This window comes from Lepidochelys olivacea (genome assembly GCF_965140295.1).
Source record: "Lepidochelys olivacea isolate rLepOli2 genome assembly, chromosome: 8".
Classification (NCBI taxonomy): domain Eukaryota; kingdom Metazoa; phylum Chordata; order Testudines; family Cheloniidae; genus Lepidochelys; species Lepidochelys olivacea.
This window is the reverse complement of record NC_140418.1, coordinates 3,060,484-3,079,576: the sequence shown is the minus strand read 5'-3', so window position 1 is coordinate 3,079,576 and position 19,093 is coordinate 3,060,484. Positions and strand designations below refer to the sequence as shown.

Here is a 19,093-nt window from a genome sequence, read left to right as displayed (position 1 = left end):
CAAAATCTAGATGAGTTAATGCACCCCTGGAAGAGCTCTGCATACCCATGAGTATGTGTACGCCGGGTTGAGAACCACTGATTTAGGTTATTTCCATGAACCCAGAAGGACTGAAGGATACAAACTCCATATCTATTGCACACATTCTTCAAAGTACCATTCTGTGCAGTGTTGGATTTTTAATTTTTAAGCCACACACAATTACTAAAATCCAATTTCTTCCAATCACTGATGCTTAGACATTAAATATTTATGTAGAACTTGCACCTGCAGTATTCAATTAGTGGGTTATGGAACAGGAAACGATAAAAATAGGTACCACAGTTCTAAGAGCATAAATAGCTATCAATATGATTTTTATTGGGTTTTAATTACACATTACATCATGAGATTCCTATGACAATATGGACCCACCCTGAAGACTTTGCTCCTCCTGCGGACAAAACTTTCATTTGTTTCAATTCCCACTGCACAAGTAATGGCTTCCAGATTAGGCTCCACATGTATGCTGTTCAGGCAAAAAGATGCTTTTGGATTGCTTTTTGTGCAGTACTAGAGACACGGCATATTGGCATAAGTCTGGATTATTTTGCATTTTGGGACTTAGATGGCACCACCTCACCTTAACTACCACTTGGAAGAGCATTTTTGCTTGTGTATGCTGCATAATTTCCCATTTTTACTCCTTGTTTAAAAGCTGATTTAATAATACCAAATGCTTTTATGGCACTTTACAGAATCAAAGACATTGTCCCTGGGCTGACATTTCTGGTAAAAGATGAAAGGAAAGAGAAAGGATAACAACAAAGTATACAAGATGTAATAACTATGAGGTGTGAAAGAGCAAATGATTAAGTTAGAGAACTGGTTAGTGCAGAAGATTAAAAACACTGGAGTAGAGCAGAGATTAGCAGTTGAAAGCTAGCTGAAAGATGACTGTTTTGGGGTGGGATTAGAAGGTGGAGAGAGGCTTGCTTGGCACACTCGGAGATGGAGATACACCCAGGTGATGAGCAGTAGTGGGAGGAAGAACACAGTGGCACAAGACAACACGAGGGGAATATCAAGGTAAATATTTGTTCATTTTCTATTTGAAATATAGCTAAGGATCTTTAAGGATATTCTTGTGTGCAAAATTGCTTCTGAAGGATAAGGACATAAAGCTCAAATCAATGTACCATTATTGTTAAATCTGAAGTTGTTTAGGTTTCTTCTGATCCTTTCTCTTTGTAGTCTATTGATGATAAATTCTAAGAGGGAACGCTGATGTGTGCATAGAGTACTAGGTTTTGGTTTATTAATGTCCTAGGGGGAAGGCCATATTGCCCTGTTCTGAAAAGTGCAGCCATTAGTATTACTTTCACTTCCCTGATGGACCACTTGGTATTAAAAAAAATACTTATACATAGTGTTTTGAAAAACTACCAATACACATAAATGCACGATGTATTAGAATTCCTACAATTTTAGAATGTTTACCCAACAGGAAATTATTTAAATGAGCATTTTCTCTGTAGCAATTTCAGATTGTTAAGAATGATTTTGATCTCTCAATAATAAAATTTAACACACCTGTTAAACTGTGCTGCATTTAGAGTTCGTGCTGTAGGCAAACACACCTCAGTTTTATTTTCTTACTGCAGAGGATTTAGTGGCTAGGTGAACAAACATCTGTCATATTTTACAAAAAGGTTAGCTGAAAATGAAACTATTTGTTTCAAGTACAAGAGTAAGTGGGCCAAATCTGTTCTTCCTGAGATCTGCTCAATACAGAAACCCAGTGAAAAACAATGAAAATAGGAGATGGAGGGTGGGGCTAAAGTGGCTATGAGCAATTTCTGTGTCTCCTCCTATTCTTGGGTCATTTAGGAGTTTGCCTGGACTCTGCCATAAAATAGAGCAGCTTCAAGGCTGCTGCAGTGGGCCCAGGAGGCCAATAGCTGAGAATTACTAGAGCTCAGTGCACTTTGGCCAGACTCCCCCTGAACAAGCAGTTGCAGGGCCAGGGAAGTTATGCTGACTCTACACCACCCAAAGAGCCTTCTTATTCTCTGGGGTTAGGGAGGACAGCTACATAGCGCCCCCCCCCCCCCCCGGACCAACAGAGCAGGGTAAAGGGGGTGGGAGAGGGTCATACAACAAACTGGCCCCAAATTGTATTTTTATTAGGAGGGGAAAGCGTGGCAAAAAACTGCAGACACCTAATAAGCCTTACAATAACAGTGACTATTCAGAATAGATACAGCTATTTTAACACAGTAAAAGTACCTGCATCTTTCAGGAGAGTCCTCTCTATCTTTCCTCCGGAACTTGCTGATGGTATCATCAATTGTGCTTCCAATTTTGTCACTCAGTTCACCTAGTTTATCGCTGAATGGAAAAGCACCCTTGTTTTTATCCCACTCTTCATCCCATTTTGACTTGGGCTCAGAATCATACCTTTCACCTATATAATTTGTGAAGACATAATACTGATGGTAAACACACAAAAAAGCCTGTAGTCTTTTTGGAGTCGTCCCCCCTTACCCCACAAAAACTGTAATCTTATGAGTTTTCAAAGCAAACTGAAAGCTCCCACAGTGCTGAATCAACACTGCTACAGCAAGGCACGCCATGTAAGGCCAATGATTAAGTGGCAGGAATACAGATTCAAAAGCTTTTGTTTATGATAACTACACAACCTTAATGCACTGCACAGCATAGCACATCAGGATAGTGTTAAACCTTGCTGGAGGAGCAGCATAAGAGAATCAACTCAGGCTGTATAAGCAACTTATCAGAATTGGAACATGCCATTTTTATAATGGTCACTTAACGTGCAATACTGCATTCCAGGCCAAGCTGCTATGCTAAGTGGTAAATCTTTCAAAGATTTTATACATTTTAAAAGCTCATGAATACAGAGGCAGAGTACCAAACACCAAAACAGACTAGTGTGAAAACATATGGTAATATTTCTAGCATCTATTCCTGTTAAAAAACCCTCAAAAACAACAAGATTTAAAAACCATTAAGGAAAGTATAGCAACTTACTTTCTCAGCAGCCAGTCAGTGCTTTCACTTCTCAACACTACAGAGCCATCAAGAATTAGCAGCAAAATAAATCTGCTTCTGAATGTTGAGAAGCAAGAACTCCAACTAGCTGCTGGTTAGTTTAGAAAAAAGATTATAGCTGTGCTTGAATTACGTGCAAATAGTCCATGTACACATCTAAATGGAGATTTATTAAAGTAGATATTTTCACTAAAACTTCCCCTTGAATTGTTGGAATCTGAAACAATGACGATGACTGCACTACGGTTGAAAATTTTAGCCACCCAATCAGTGGCTTGGTTTTCATAGGGCAGGTATTTGGATTCTGGAAATATTAAGCCACTTATGGGGTACCTAAATTTGTATTCAAGTACTTACATTTAAGCACCAAACATTTGAACATGTTGGTTATAGGGCATAAAAATTAGAAAGGAAACATTGACCAGCCTGCTTTTAGTGCCTTACCTGAGTGAAAGGGAACTAGCAAGCACACAGCAAAAACAGTAAATTATTTGGGAACTCATAAGAAACTTGTAAGATACTCAAAAAAAAAAATACAAGGATCATGCTCAATTAAAGTTTTAAATCCACACACAATGAATAAGTGATAGGAATATGAAAAAGGTTCAACTGAATCCAAATTATGCCTCTCTCCAACCTGAATTACACATGCAAAAATAAAAATCTCAATCTCCGGAAAAGAAAATGTGAAGATCAAAGTGACTCACTTTGTTAGTTTTTTTTGGTATAACACAGAATCTGGACACGTACAGATATGCTTTCTGATCAAATGGCTCAATGTTAGTATCCAGCTGCCTATATCCTTTTCTCCATTTTATATGTACCAAGACTATATTAAAAGTGTCTACCAAACCAGATAATCAATAGTGCTCTCCATCACAAGAAGCAGAGAAAGTGCTAGACAGCACATCAATGTGCACTGAATGTGTTTTTTTGTTGTTGTTGTTGTTTCTGTATTTTAACTTCTATTGTGTTTCCTTGTGTGTTATAAACATTTAGAACGCTGACAAACAGCTTAAAAACCTGGCCTGATGTACTGAAATGTAGATTGAGACAACAAAAAGAAATATTGGTTGGGTGGGGTTGTGAAAAAAAAAACAAGTTTCCCTATGTAAAGTTTATTCACATGTTCCAGAACTTTGTTACACATTAGCCTGACACAGCATTGTTAAAAATCGTGGGCTAAAAATAGCCTGTTCACATTTTTTAAAACTCACAAAATAACCCAAATGGATATGTTTTTGGATACTTCAGAAAAAGCAAAAAGAATCTTAAAACTATTTCCCCCCATAAATCCTACTGGATCCCTCTGCAAAAAATCCATTTTCTGTATAAGAGACTATTCCTTTCCAGCTGAAAGAACTGACCTTGTATGTAAAATTTCAGCCTGAAGGGGGTTTTTTTGTGCTGGCATTTTAAGATGATGCAAATGGCTTGCAAACACTTCAATATAGTGATAAATGAAGCGATGCTAATTATAGATCCTTTAGTATAAAAACAAATAACATTTGAATGAGATGACAGGTTCAGATTCGGAAGTGTGGTGAAAAGAGCCGAAGAGAATACGGAAAAGGAATGAAGTTTTCCACTGATCAACATGGGGTGGGTAAGTTATCTTTGGACAGAGTAAAACAAGAGCCAACCCAGACAGAAAGATAGGAGACAACAATGAAGAAGGTACAGAGGCAGTGGCCCATGAGTGTTCTACAAGACAAGAGGATTACCAGAGCCCCCAGCAGGTAGCAAAAACCCAAAGAAATATATTGCAAGGAGGCACTTATCCTACAGCATAGTGGAACTGCCTGTCTATCTTATTTAGTGGGGGGGGGGGGGAGAGGGGGAAGGAAGGGAATCCTTCCCTATACCATGGAGACGGTTCAGCCCACTGGCACTTCCACCACAGAGAGGAGGAAGGGTACGTGTAAGGGTCCATAGTGCCACACAGTGGCTTGTTCAGAGTAAATCTCCAGATCACATAGAGGATGCATACTCCTGGCACACCTCCCTCACATACAGTCCATTCTCGCACAGAGAAGTCACACTGGTTTCACTGCACAGGAGCACTCAGAAGTTGTGAGCATGAGGGTTGGACTTTCCTCTTAGTGGAAAATATCCCGATCTCTAATAGTACCAGGGAGAATATGGACAGACTGATGGTTTAGATGCAACATGTTGGGCTACACTGAAGAGATGCAAATTTAGATGCACCGCTCAGAGCTTTGTTCCTCACTGTGGCAGGGCTGGGAGCATGCAGGAGGCCAAGGATGGAGTGGTGCACAAAGATGTGCCTTGCATTGCTCATGAGTGATCATTTAAGCAAAGCAGAGAGAGGTGGGGAAGCTTCAAAGCACGGCAAAAAAAGGCCTGATGTGAGATATCAATGCTTAAGTCATAGGAAAAAACCTATCAGTTCTATGAAGCTAGATTTTAGGCAATCACTCCTGCAGATGAAGGGCAACTTCCCCTGGACACATTAGGCTCTGGAGCACCTATTGTCAAGGAGAGATGCAGAGTTATGAATGGTCAAGTGACCTTAATGGCATTTACAGACTTATACATTTTTGCATTTTAACCCTAGAATATCCCTTTAAACTGATTTTTAAGACAAAGCTACTGCTTAGTTTTCCTCCCTTAAATTCAGTTCCCTAAGCTTCAATACCAGCTGTTGCTCAAATAAGGTTCCTTTAAGTTTCCCAAGCACCCACTGAAACACTGAATGGGTGACCTGCCTTCAGTTTTGCAAGGCAGAGTGGGCCTGGTGGGTGCAATAAAGCAGCACAGTACATATTCAGCTGCAAGTTTCCTAGCGTATCAAGGCAAAGTGGGTGTGGTGCTCGTGCTGGCACTGGGAAGCACGCTCCTTGAGGCGCGCATGGGAACTGCAGATTCAACGCATACAATAAAAAAAAAAAAAAAAATCACATAGACCAGATGCAGACCCCTGAATTCCATTAGAGATTGTAGATCAGCAAGCAGCACCACACGCACATTACCACCACCACACAGACCTGATGTGAATATCAAAATACATACATATGATGGCTTATATGCCAAGGGTCCATATAATGCTACCCGGGGAGTTTAAGATCTGCTTGCATATCTTAAGGTACACATTGTTTTACTTTAACACCATACACCCACCACCAAAACAAAATCAGAGGCACGCAGCGAGGTCAGTTCGCTAAGACAAGGGTAGAAAGTCTACATCAAGCCATTTTTCAGCTATGAAGCGGTGACAAGGTATTAGCAATTTAAAAAAAACAGAACAAAAAAACCCACAGAATTCTTCTGGAAGCCCTGTATTTTTAAAATGCCTTGTTTGATTTGCTTCAAACTTTCCATTCGAATTCTATTGTGGCAAAAGACCCTACATGCCAATTTTTAGGTAGATCAGTTAAGTTTTGGAAGTGTCAGTGCATCACCATCAGCCATATTAAAAAAAAAAAATCTCCATTTTAGTTCATTTAAGTGACTCTCTCCCCCTCCCGCCCAGGGACATTTGAAAATATTTAATTTCTATTCAGAGGTACCAGAAGGATGTGAAAAGTTATTAGCTTGATAAGAGTATTAAAATTGCCAGGTATATTTTAAAGAGTCCTTTAGAAAGGGACAATTTATCCAGGAAGGATTTGCTCAGTAAGTAGCTACTCTTTTAGTATTAATTAGCTTGGTTTCATGGATGTGCTGCACGGAGCAAAGTCACTGGGTGCAAATTGCTCTCCTCAACTAGTTGACCAACACAGCACTGAACTCACCATATCTGAACCCTCCGACACTGTCAGAAGAAACCCCAATGTATTTGTCTTTGTTCTTCTTTGCCTTTTTCCTCTCTTCACGAAGTCGATCATCATCCTGGGCAAACTCTACCATTTCTTTTACCTTTTGGCGTATGTTTATACCTTGGTCTTTGCCATTCTCATCTGTATATATTGGCAAAGGGGAAAACATTCAGAAATAGCAGTTAGAACTGAGCATTAGACAAGCTAACAAATTTAAAAAGTTACAAAATGAACAGTTATGAGAAAAATCCTAAAATGCACTGAACCTGTCTAAAATATGAGGTCAAACGTAACATTTTATTTCAATTGAAATTTCATCCTCAGCTAAATCATGTATTTTCATTAAGCACAATTTTTATTTAGAAAGGTCTAGCATTAATCTTTAACAGACCAACAACAGTAAGTTTTGGAGTAAAACAACCAAACTCAGATTTAAACTATTTTCTTCACTCATTTTATTCCGATTTTAACCCATTTTAAGAATCAGCACCAGTTTTTAGCTTTTTTAGTGCAGTTTTAGAAACACTAATTGCTAGAATTCTGTCACACTGCAAAACTGAATTTTTAAAGTGCTTTCAGCTAAAAACTAAAATTTGCTTTTCTCGCCAGCCTCTTTCACATTCAAAACACACATTGGCCTTGCTGCCTTTGCACTGTAAATATTATTTGGTGGGAGGAAAAAAACCCCCAGCTTCAAACAGATGTGTGTGTTTTGGAGCTCTAACCTTTTCTTCCCATATGATTAAAGCTATTCCTTTACGGACACCACAGGGGACCAGTCTCTAGTGCATATTTTAATATAAACCCGAACACTCATGTTGTGTTGGTTCTGTTGTTATTAGCCAGTCTTTTCTGCAAGTTCTTGTCTTCACTAATTAATACTCTAGGGTCCCACGTCTTGGATTCTGCACTCTTCACACAACCGGCAACAGTCACATTCTAATTAGAGCAGGGAAGCTTCTAAGCTGGTTCAGGTGACTGACAACTCCAACTCCTGTTTTAATTTGCTTATAAGATTTTTCTATTGCTCACCTACAAAGTGGTAATTTTCCAGGGAGCGCAAATCATAAATGTGTTCTCTGGCACTCGTAACAACACGCTCTGATCCATTCCTTATGAGGTAAGCTAGGAGCAGCAAAGACTATAAAAATACAAAGCACATTAAATGACTGCATGACCAAAAGCTCTATCAGAATTTGTTTTAAGTGCAATAAAAAACTAAATCCTAAAATCCAAAAAAGTCAATGTCAAGGTTTGTTCCCCTTTTAAATAAGTAACTATTACACTGATTTGCCTTATCAGGTTCTCTTTTTTCCTTCCCCTTTTTCATTTATAAGCATCGCAAGCAAATTTAGATTGCATTTGTTCAGTAAAAACAAAGTAGATTGTTATTAGATCATCACTAATTCTTGAAGCAAAATAACTTATCAGAAAAAGATGGTGATGGAAATTTAAAAAGCAAACCTAAACCTGTAAAACAAAACAGTTTTCCTGTATCCCCCCTGCCCCTTCAATTCCCCAAAGTTTTTCATTTAAAAGCAATTTTTATGGTGACTTATTTCTGTTGCTCTCTACAGGAATGTGTTCATGTATAAAACACAGTATTCTGGAGTAAGTTTAAAGGAAACGTCAAGAGAAAAATTTTAAGAAGTTGAAAAAGTATTTTTTAAAATTGTGAACTTCCTTGAACTTCAATAAGTTCCATCTAAAAAAAAGTCACATGAAACAGAGTATCAGCTACAATACGTACTCAAAATGCAATATATTCAAACCTGGTAGATAATTCCAACTTAATTTAGAAAATTAAGTAGTACGTATGATAGCATTAAATATTCATTTACATTATACTTCAGGGAAAACAATTACGAGTACAAAGCATTGGGCACCCCAAGAAAACAGAGTGTGCCTTACAATTATTTTTGTCTTGTTATATATAATCTAAGCCTCAAACAAGACACAGTAGGATCTAAACCTTAAATTTTAAAAATGATATGTGCTATACCAATCCCACCCCATCCCCGAAAAAAAAACAATATAATCGTACATATGTTGTTACATTGGAAGTACAGCATTACAATATTAAGGAAAAAGATCTACTTTACACAAATTATTCAAAGCCACGAAAACTTCAACTGGTGTTCAGTGCTTTCTCTACCACTAATAAGACAAAAGGCAAATGAAATACAATCTTCAAAATTAGTGGGAAAATTTGGATTCTTTTCAGGCAGAATACTTAATGTAAATTAAGTTTTAAGCTGTTTAATTTGGAAACAATTTTAATTTTTCTAGTTAGAAACAATATCCTTTAGAATGCTTAAAAAGAATTTGAAAATAATTTGAAAAAGAATTGTTTACCAACAGGGATAAACAAAAGAAATATAATTTGTATGTAAGTACAAAATGTAGATGTTATTCTGTTTGACACTCCTGCAACAGTAAAATAAGATTACTATGTTAATTAAAAAGCATTTTACACAAAACACTTGTTTTCAGAAAGCTCTATACTGCAGAACAAAAAACAAAACAGAAATTTGACTTTTATAACAGAGTTAATAGTAACAACTGACAGGAGAAAACTAAAGTTTATTCTAACTACAGTTTCTTGGTAATACAAACGTAACATAGTTGAATACGTACATGCACAACAGTGCATCAAGATATGAAACTGAAATTAATACCTTGTTTGTTCTTCAGTACACAGAGTAAGAGTAATCACACCCTAAAAATGTCTTATATGCACACACCTTATAAACTCTCCTCCAGTTCTTTTTATTATCTTTCAACATTCGAGTCCAAAGCATGTTCATAAGTTCTGGAAACTGCTCATACATAAATGTAGCTCTAGGAGAATTAAACAAAAGGAGCAAAGAAATTATTTTCATAAGTTTTCCCTAGTAGTTTGCTACAATTAAATGTTGACAGTAGATGGCAGACTTGGTCTAAAACTATTGTAATTCCATCACACTCCAAGTGAAGAGCTACCAAAATTTCTTATTTATACAGATGAATTTCACACACCACCATTCAAACAAAGCTGAGTATCTATCAATTTGAGGGACGCGGGGGGGGGAGGGGGAGGAGAGAAGAGGAATCTATTCTCTTCAAAGCAATGGTTTAATGTCTACAACATGACTGTGGTGGTGCCCCTCATAACTAGCTCATCACACACTATCCAAGCCCTTCTCTGAAAGATAAACTGATACATATGTTCAGGAGCAAAAATTTGGCTAAACTTACTGTTTAAACCCTTAAAAAGTATTGGAGCAACTGGCCCCAAATAGGATCTTTTTTATTCTGAAAACCCCACAAAATTATACATATTGTAAGACCAAGAATTAAAAAAAAAAAAAAAATACACTGCAAGTACACTGTGACATGTCTCTGATTTGGTGATTCTGATTTTTTTTTTTCCAGCATATAATCCTAAAATTTAATTTACAATTATTTGTCAGCTCCTCTCTATCAACCTGGCATCCTTGCTGGTTTGGCAGCAAATTTTACATTTCTGTATAAAGATGCATCTTTTTCATCACCGCTGAGTCAAATCATCACTTACTTGGCAATCTCTCCCATGAGCTGCCCTGAAGGTCCCCATGGATCATCATTGGTTGCTTCTCGAACCTTAGACTCGATGTCTGAATAATTCATAACCACGTTGGTGCTGCAAAGGAACAAAAAATTAACACACACATGAAGATTAGCATCAAACTGAGAAACACATGAAAACTTAATAATGACACTAGTGGGTACCTTAATGAGATTCCCACCCTGTAGAGGTAAGAAAACATCTTTAGTGAAGAAGCTACCCTGAGGACATTATACAACACATTTAAGTTATCTTTAAGAAGATTTTTACTTTCCATTAGTCTTCAAGAATACAGATGAGAGACTAGGGATTACACGAGAGTTGGAATCAGTCCAGTAAAAATGGCTTTTGGTCAACTTAAAACTGAAACAACCACTAGAGTCTAAATTGGTAGTTTCCCCAGCTAGATCTGGCTTGCTTGCAGGCTTACATGTTGCACAATTATTTGCCAGTACTTCTATAATTCAATGAACAGAAGTGGATGTGTATTTTTTCAAACCATGTGCATTATAATGAAATCCAAACAATGTCAGTATCCCAGCAGGTGCTAGCAAAATTACACAGATAGGAGAAGCTGGAAAGAAGGGAGATGAGAAATTCACAGGGAAGTATGTTTTTTAGCTTGAACAGTTTTAATTAAGGGAAAATGGGAAGGAGAAAGGGAGAGAAGCTACAGGGCTCCCTGTATGCCGATTATAGGAATGAAAACAATATCAAGAGTTCAAGGACCCTCTACGGGAGTTCTTGCAAAAATGCAATATAGAAAGAGGAAAAAAGATGTTGCAGTACTATCTTTAAGAGAGTCAAAGAATCTGCCTTCTTAATGAATAGCTGCTGTAGAAAATGTTTAATCACAACGTTTAATCACAAGTCTAATTTTTAATGCTTTCTTACGAAAAAGAAGTCCTAATATACTCTGGAAGCAAGATGATCTGCCTTAACCCGAACAAAAGAGGGGCTCAATGGATTTATTCCTTAACTGTATTCACATGAAAAGAGCTCTCGTATGGCAATATTTAAAGATGTATTTTTTTCAGATGATGTGTTAGTGGGAAAATGGAATAATTGTGCATATTCACATGTACATCAGAGAAACACTGCACAACTAAAACACACACCATTACATATACTCTGCCTACTTGTAGAATGTTCTCACACGCTCTAGTGTATTTAAAATAGATATGCAATGGCTATGTTTATACCCCTTATACGACAAAGTTTAGAAAAAAACCTGTTAAATACATTATACAACTGGTTTCAGAACCTGAAAGAAGTTGCTGCAACATGATTGTTTTCAACTTGGAGTCCATAGAACGTCTTGTAAACCAACTGGAATGAAATGCGGAACTGGTCCAGTGGCCTAGTAGTAATGCTATGGCGGGGCGGAGACTGGGTTCACCTTCCTTTGTTTTCTGAATCCAGAATGGCAACAAAAACACTGCTTTACAGTCACCCGTCTGGGTGTTTAGGGAGAAGCATGAATAGGTTTTAAAGTGACACCCATCTAACCCTCCGTGCAGAAGAATGATGGAACTGGGAGTGTAAAGCAAAAGAGAAAGGAGAAACAAAAAGTTTTTAAGAGCCAGAAAAGGACACAGAGGGTAATAAATCCAGAGGTAGAACTCCTAGACTTAATCAGGGATTCTCAGCATTAGAATTCTTGCGATCAGATTCTGAAAAATAATTTTATTTGACTGTGTCTGAAGAAAGCATACCCTACATGGCTGAGTAAGTAATCAGCAAGCCAATAGACTATGATCTGTTTAAGAAAGCATGTCCAAACTCAGCAATAGGTTTGAACAATAGCAATTAGGGTTGTATAAAGTCACCGTTAAAAACTATTTAAAAAAAAACCCTACAAACTTTTGTTTCTGCTGTTTTGTTTGCTGTAGACATCCAGATGTAAGCTAGTACCATTTTCAATTCTCATGCATATGGAACATTTTCATTTATTTGTTTAACTACAGGCTTCAGAAGCTTTGCAGCTTTCAGCACACTAGTTTTCTTGTCCTATGTAAGGAAAACTTGTGGGTCAAAAGGGAAAGGTTCTGTTTGTTTTTATAAAACCTCCCCAAGCTCTTGTTTGAGGGGATGGATGGGGAATATAAAAAAGAGTTTCCTATATTTCAAGTAACGTTTGAGATTGGGGGGAAAAAAATCACATAAAAAAGAAACTTGCAGGAAAAATACCAGCATCAACTAAATAGTTTCTCAAAGTACAGGGCTAACACAGTACTGGGAAGAAGTAAGCAATGGGGGGGGGGGGGGGAGAGTCCAGTTAAACCCCACTAAAATAGGAAGACATGCTCCATTTCTAAAACCATCCTACAGTAAAGTTATTGTTCTCAGCAAATTGTAGAAAGCTCTCAAATACCAAGATGAGATCTAATGGCACAAAACGTTCCAAAACAAAATATCTTTAAGCCACAGTTAATTCAGAAACAAATGTAAACTTAAAAACGTTGTATAGTTTGGCTTTGTTCCAGGTCTTTTAAAAATAGCTATTTTTAAAAAGGTGGAAATAGAGTTTTATTCTTCCTTTCCCATGTTTTCTATGGCCCTCATTCCATGCCCTACCCATGATTCCTGTGACCTTTGCAGCAAAAAATAATTTATGTCCAGATGTGAAGGGAAAAAGTGACTGGTTTGATTGCCAAGACTTCCTGTGATTGATATAAATTTAATATCCGAGGACACTTTCAGACGCCAGGGGGGGCTCTCTGATTAGTTTATACTGGGCAGCTTCCAGGGAATCGTGCTGGACTTCATGGACAGATTGCTTTGCAAACAAATGGTTATGCAATAGTTAAGACTAACAGAAGGAATCCTAGTACTGAACGCTTAAAGCACACTATAATCTCAAAGATTCCCTTTGGATTTACACCAACTCATTAATTTAAAGCCCTCACAATTGAAATCTTATAACAAGCCAGTTTTGACATGGATAGAGATGTTAAGTAAACGGAAGAAGTGGATTTAGCCATTAGGTTAAAAGTACGGCATATGGAAAAAGATAAATTAATGATTACAAAACCTTTGCCAAATTCCTTTCTGCTTACATGGTACAGGTTAGCTTTCTTATAATTGTCTTTTTAATCTTATAGATCAGTGTCAACTCCCACTGATACATTTTAATTTTCTTTTTCATTCACTGTTCCAGCACCTTTTTTCAAAGTCAGTGATGTCAGTATAGGTTTGGTTCTTATATTTCTAGCCAGAAAGAGGCACTAGCAACAAATAAATAAATAAATGGGTTCAGTAAAAAAAGCCGTGGTCCGTGGGGTGTTCTTTATTTTAAAATCTCAGCAACAGATGGGTTAAGTTTATAAATACAAAAAGCTACACATCTACAACAATTTTAAAAAGGTAGCTTAAGTGATGCTCTCAAATTCTTTGGCAGTGGGAATGCCAGTACATCTCATTATTTAAAAATATTTGGCTTGTCTCAGTGTGGATCAATTAACAAAGATTAAATATTCTTCACGTTTTTGAAAAAATGAATATTTATATTTAACACCTAATTCTACAATCAGATAAACTAAAAAAAAGAGATGCCTTTATTGTGATTAAACATACCCAGTTTACTTAAAGTGTTTTATGTGCTTCTGAAAAGGAAAGGATCTTTGAAAGAACTATACAGTAACCTCATAAATATTCCAAATTTCTTTTTGAGTTATGGTTTCCTGAGATCTAGAATATTTGCAATGCGGCTCTCATCAAGACCCAAGTGTCATGCCTTAAAATGAGTTAAAAACAGAAAATAGGGAAAACGGGTTGGAGAGAAATATTGTACATGCTTCATTATATTTCCTGCTGCTTGTCTTTTTTGTGGGGAAGAAGGGAGAAAGGAGGTGTGGGAGAAAAAAGTCAGTTCTGTAACCATTCCTACAAAGATAACAGAAAGCCAAAAAACAATAAGCTCCATCCAAAATTTGGTGTGCAGAATATTTACAAATTAGCTATCCGTTCCCACTCATATTATAGAACACTCAAATCACATCAGCTTTCAGGAATAAAATGAGGGAAGAAACCTGAAATGCTCTTCCGAAGACAAACAAACATATATGGATTTCTTAAAGCATACAAATGAAATAGTTCATTTGCAAGTAAAGATTTACATGTGTTACAATTTTCTGAAGGAGCGTACTTCACAAGACTAAATACAGAAAGCATGAAGATAATTTTTCACCATACAGATGGTACACACAACTCAGGAACAAAGTAGGCACAAGAAACACTGTGTACATAAGTAAGCGATAACTATGTTGTGCAGAGTTTTCTAAGTACTTGATTTCAATACATTCCGTGGCTGTGATAACAGTAATATTTTAGGCTACTATACTAGGGCTCTTCACAACACTGAACCCCATAATGAATCATCAGATCTCAATAATGCTCCTCAGCTCTGAAGAACAGCGTATTAAAGAGGGTGAAGTGTATTATGCTCTCCAGAAAGTATCAACGTCTCTTCAAAGTGTTTTACCATAAAACACCCATAAAATAAACACTGAAAAGGAAAGTACCCTTAGGCTAAAAAATCACTTTAGTGCCAGGAAAAATCTGTTCTATTTTGTGTTTTCAGCCAAAACATTAGGGATAACAGTTTTAAATAATACTTGCAATGTTGTGAGGTGAAACCTTGATCATCAATCATGTGGTTTTCATTATTCTGGATCACAGGACACCCTCCACAGATTCTTATGCTGTACTTGTACCCAAATTGGAACTCCTAAGGGAGGTTTACCATCCAACTCTATAGAATTTGGGAAGCAATGCTCTTTTGAAGTATTACAAATACCTGGCTCACTAGAAAATGACATTTCAGCCCTTCAATGTGCACAAGAATCCTCTAATGACAAGAAGTTTCTGGATTCAGAAATGTCCAAGTGATTCCCCCAACACCCAGATCCAGACCCAAACTGAAATATCCCGGAAGTATCAAGGAATATAGTACTGCTTTACAAGTATCAGTATACAAAATTTGAAGTGGATAAAAACTAACTATTGCAGCACACTTTAATCAGTATTTACTGGAGTTTGCAAATACAGTTCTTGCCACGGGGAGAATCACTGTGCTGAATAAAACTACGCTCCCATGTAAGCAACACTAGTAAAGTATTCCCTTAATTCAATCCCCACTGTAGCACTGGCTATTACTTCAAAGTAGCTAGAAGAGCTGATATTAGGTAAGGAAAGCAAATATGAGCCAATCAAAAGGGGTTGAGAAAAAAATTCACACACTAAGAAGTGTAATGGGAAAGTGTAAAACGTATCCACACACAGAACCCACTTAATGCTGGTTAAGGGACCAAGCAGCATAACAAAAGTTGTTTAAATTAGTATTTTGCACAACTAAAAAACCTCAAGTGCAGCCCGAGGTAAGAGTCAGGGCACTCCATTTAAAGAGCTATGAGCATTAGGACTCCTATTGATGTAGGTGGCATCAGCAAGTGCACAGGCTCTATTCTGGACAGGAGATCTGCACTAGCTTTGTTCAATGCTAAGCCAAAACTAGTGAGAACTAAAATTATCATACACATTGTAAGGAGAGTGGTCACTTTAGATAAGCTATTACCAGCAGGAGAGTGGGGTGGGGGGAGGTATTTTTTCATGCTTTGTGTGTATAAAAAGATCTTCTACACTTTCCACAGTATTCATCCGATGAAGTGAGCTGTAGCTCACGAAAGCTTATGCTCAAAAAAATTGGTTAGTCTCTAAGGTGCCACAAGTACTCCTTTTCTTTTTGCGAATACAGACTAACATGGCTGTTACTCTGAAACCTAAAATAAATTGAAATCATAGTGAAAGGGAATATTATAATAGTTTCTTTATAGTGATGGAAAAAGGTATTGGATTGGACAGGGCAAGACTAATTAGAAACATTTCTCAAACCTTTGGGAAGCTACCCACTGTGCTGAGGGAGCAAGCAGCGTGAAAAGGGAACCTGGCTACCCAGTTAAATTTTTTAAATGCATATTTCAAACCAATTATGATATCATATATACATGAACTCCTATGTGCATAATATTATACCTTTAACTATTACTCCAAGGACCTTACTGGATTATGCACCTTCTGTTTTTCCTTTTTAATTTTACAACTGGGAACACTAAAATACTAAAAGCTGAAACGAGAAACTCTTTTTTACCACCATTAACAATTTGCAATGAAAGATCATTCCTTAAATATCTCCATTTGAAGAGTAAAGCGGAGTAAAAAAAATGTTATATATTATAGAAAGCTTTAATACCAACACTACTGAATAAACACCAAATTTAAAAAGAAAAAGAAAAAAAAGAAAAACAGCAACCCACATTTGAAATCATTTTTTCCCAAGAATTACTCCTTTGATAAAGACTATTAGGTTAGGTACCGGGCAACAAAAGCTCTATTACTGTAAAACATTGCTTAGTATAGGGAGAAAATTTTGCAAGAGATAAGAAATCTTTTTTTTTTAAATAATTGAAGTTATTTCTATAAGAGCTATCACAGTATATGCCTAATAGTCCTATCCTCAATCTATAATTACCATCTGCTGAACAGTCGTACCTTTTAACAATTTTGAGATGTGAACACTTCAGTTTTCATCAAGTCTAATTTTGTTAGTTGCTTATTCCCTTTTTATGAAGCAGTTCCCACAATACCTTCTACCTGACCACTTCAAACAGTTTTCTTATTAAGCGGAGAATAAAATAAAATCTTATATTGGGGCCATGAAAATATGGTTATGTATTCAGAGTTGGTAACAATCTAGTGCTCTCCTCTTCTACATCAACAAATGGTGGTTTTCTGCAACCTCAAGCCCTGCACCCATGAAACCAAATAAAAATATGTTAACAAAGATCTGTTGTATTTTCAGACTGGCCATATCAATCTAGTTACTTGTCAACCATAAGAGGTCAATGGCTGACATCATCTGAAAATGGATATGCAAATAAATAAATAAATAAATCCATTTTACAACAGGAGTAAAGATCACATTGTATCTGGCTCAATAAGCAAGTAGTTCCTTGCACTCTCTCCCTCCTGCACAGCTCTCTCAACCAGAGTATCAAGACTCTTGAGGTGGGGTTCACACAAACACATAGGAATGTTTATCCATGTAATATCATGCTAGTAATTAACTCCTGAGGTAAACCTCTGAGCATGTCCAGTGTGGACTTGGGAGTTTCCAGGAACGTAAGTAGACTCAGACTGAGCTCTGTGTTCATTCTAGTAATACGAGTGCTGGAGACCATCTCTCCAACCAATTTAACTACTAACCACTTCAGTGCATGTTATTGGGATCTGCTCTAAACACCCAAACTGGAAGAGATAGGACTTTGCTTGTGGTAAGAGACAGAAACCCAGTTTAATAGTTCAGTCAGCTCATTGGTGCCTCTCTTATGAGCTTTGTTCAGACCTGTCCCCTGACTTCACACAAGCAGCACAGCTAGGGGCTAAAAATGGCATAATAGGTAAAATGAGGGGGTTTATTTCAACATGAGGTTATACTACACAACCTTTAGAAGTCAAAGATAGTAACATCCACACTTATAGAGTAAAATAACCTTTTACACATCATATCACCAGGGTGAACATTTATCACATCACCTTAACAGCAGAAAAAGCAGCTCATATTAATACTATATTTGCAATGAAGTGGCACTTATCCAGTAGAGCTTGTGTTTAGAAAGAAGTCAGAAATTTTCCTCTACCATTTAACAGGGTCGTCATCATCAAGAGATAGAACAAAAGTGCTATGTCCAAACGTCTGAGTGCATAAAGTATCTTTAGTACCTAGATTGCTAATTAAAGGATCCTCAGTCATGTACTGTAGGAGGAAAACAGATGCATTTTAAAAAGTTAAAGATTTTCCTTCAATATAAACAACGCAGTCTTAATATTGGGCTCAGAAGTTGGCCTCTACTGTTGATGTGTCATAACATACAAAATTTCCAACTGGCTCATATAGAAGACATTTCCCCACATTCCTACCTAAGCTGCTCTTAACCTGTTTAGTCCATCTATATACAGTTTACAATTAGTTTTCCAGAAGCATTACTTTGTTATTAAAATAATTTACCTAATACTTAGCCAGCTGTGCCTGAAATATTTCAATAGGGCATTTAAACTGTAACATGAGAAACCTGAGCTCCTGAACCCCAGCACTGCTCATCAGCCACTAGGGGCCAGCACAACATGTGAGGAACATTAGCATCCCAGAAGAGGAAAAGTTTGATCATACAGCTCTATTCATCTCCTTCTGTTAGGAGATTATCATGGCATCACTTGTTCCAGACTCTGAGGAAACAGAGTTGATCGCCCATCCAAAACAAGCTCCTGTTTCAGAAATATATTCTTTTTTCTTTAAGTCCTGTTCCTTGTATATCAGAGCTCAGAAGAAAAGGTATATTACAGTCTTAGGATTTCATTGGCTTAACCTGTTACAGTATGTGTCACTGCCTTAGAAAGCTTAATGCACCAAGTAGCTTGGTTTACAGTTGGGAGTGGGAGGTCACATGCTTATTTGCCCGTCTGCTCTCCCAACCACCCCCCCAGAAATTCAAGTATCAAAGTTCCTCAAGCTTATTGACTAGGTTTGCAGAGGAAGGGAAGTCAATTGTACCTGGAATAAATCTTAATAGTGCATTTAAAAAAAAACAAAGTCTTCATCAATCCAACACAGGTTAGT

At 37.1% G+C, this 19,093-nt stretch overlaps 1 protein-coding gene across 1 annotated transcript in view; it reads right to left on the bottom strand.

Annotated features, from left to right (window-relative positions):
* CLINT1 (clathrin interactor 1) overlaps positions 1-19,093 on the bottom strand; it is an 80,981-nt gene that overhangs the window by 27,195 nt on the left and 34,693 nt on the right. Inside the window, exons 2-6 of the mRNA XM_084637714.1 lie at positions 10,390-10,494; positions 9,578-9,674; positions 7,866-7,974; positions 6,810-6,974; positions 2,269-2,446 (exon numbers count right to left, since the gene is read on the bottom strand). Of these exons, the coding sequence (XP_084493840.1) occupies positions 2,269-2,446; positions 6,810-6,974; positions 7,866-7,974; positions 9,578-9,674; positions 10,390-10,494 (654 nt within the window). The remainder of the gene's footprint in view (positions 1-2,268; positions 2,447-6,809; positions 6,975-7,865; positions 7,975-9,577; positions 9,675-10,389; positions 10,495-19,093) is intronic.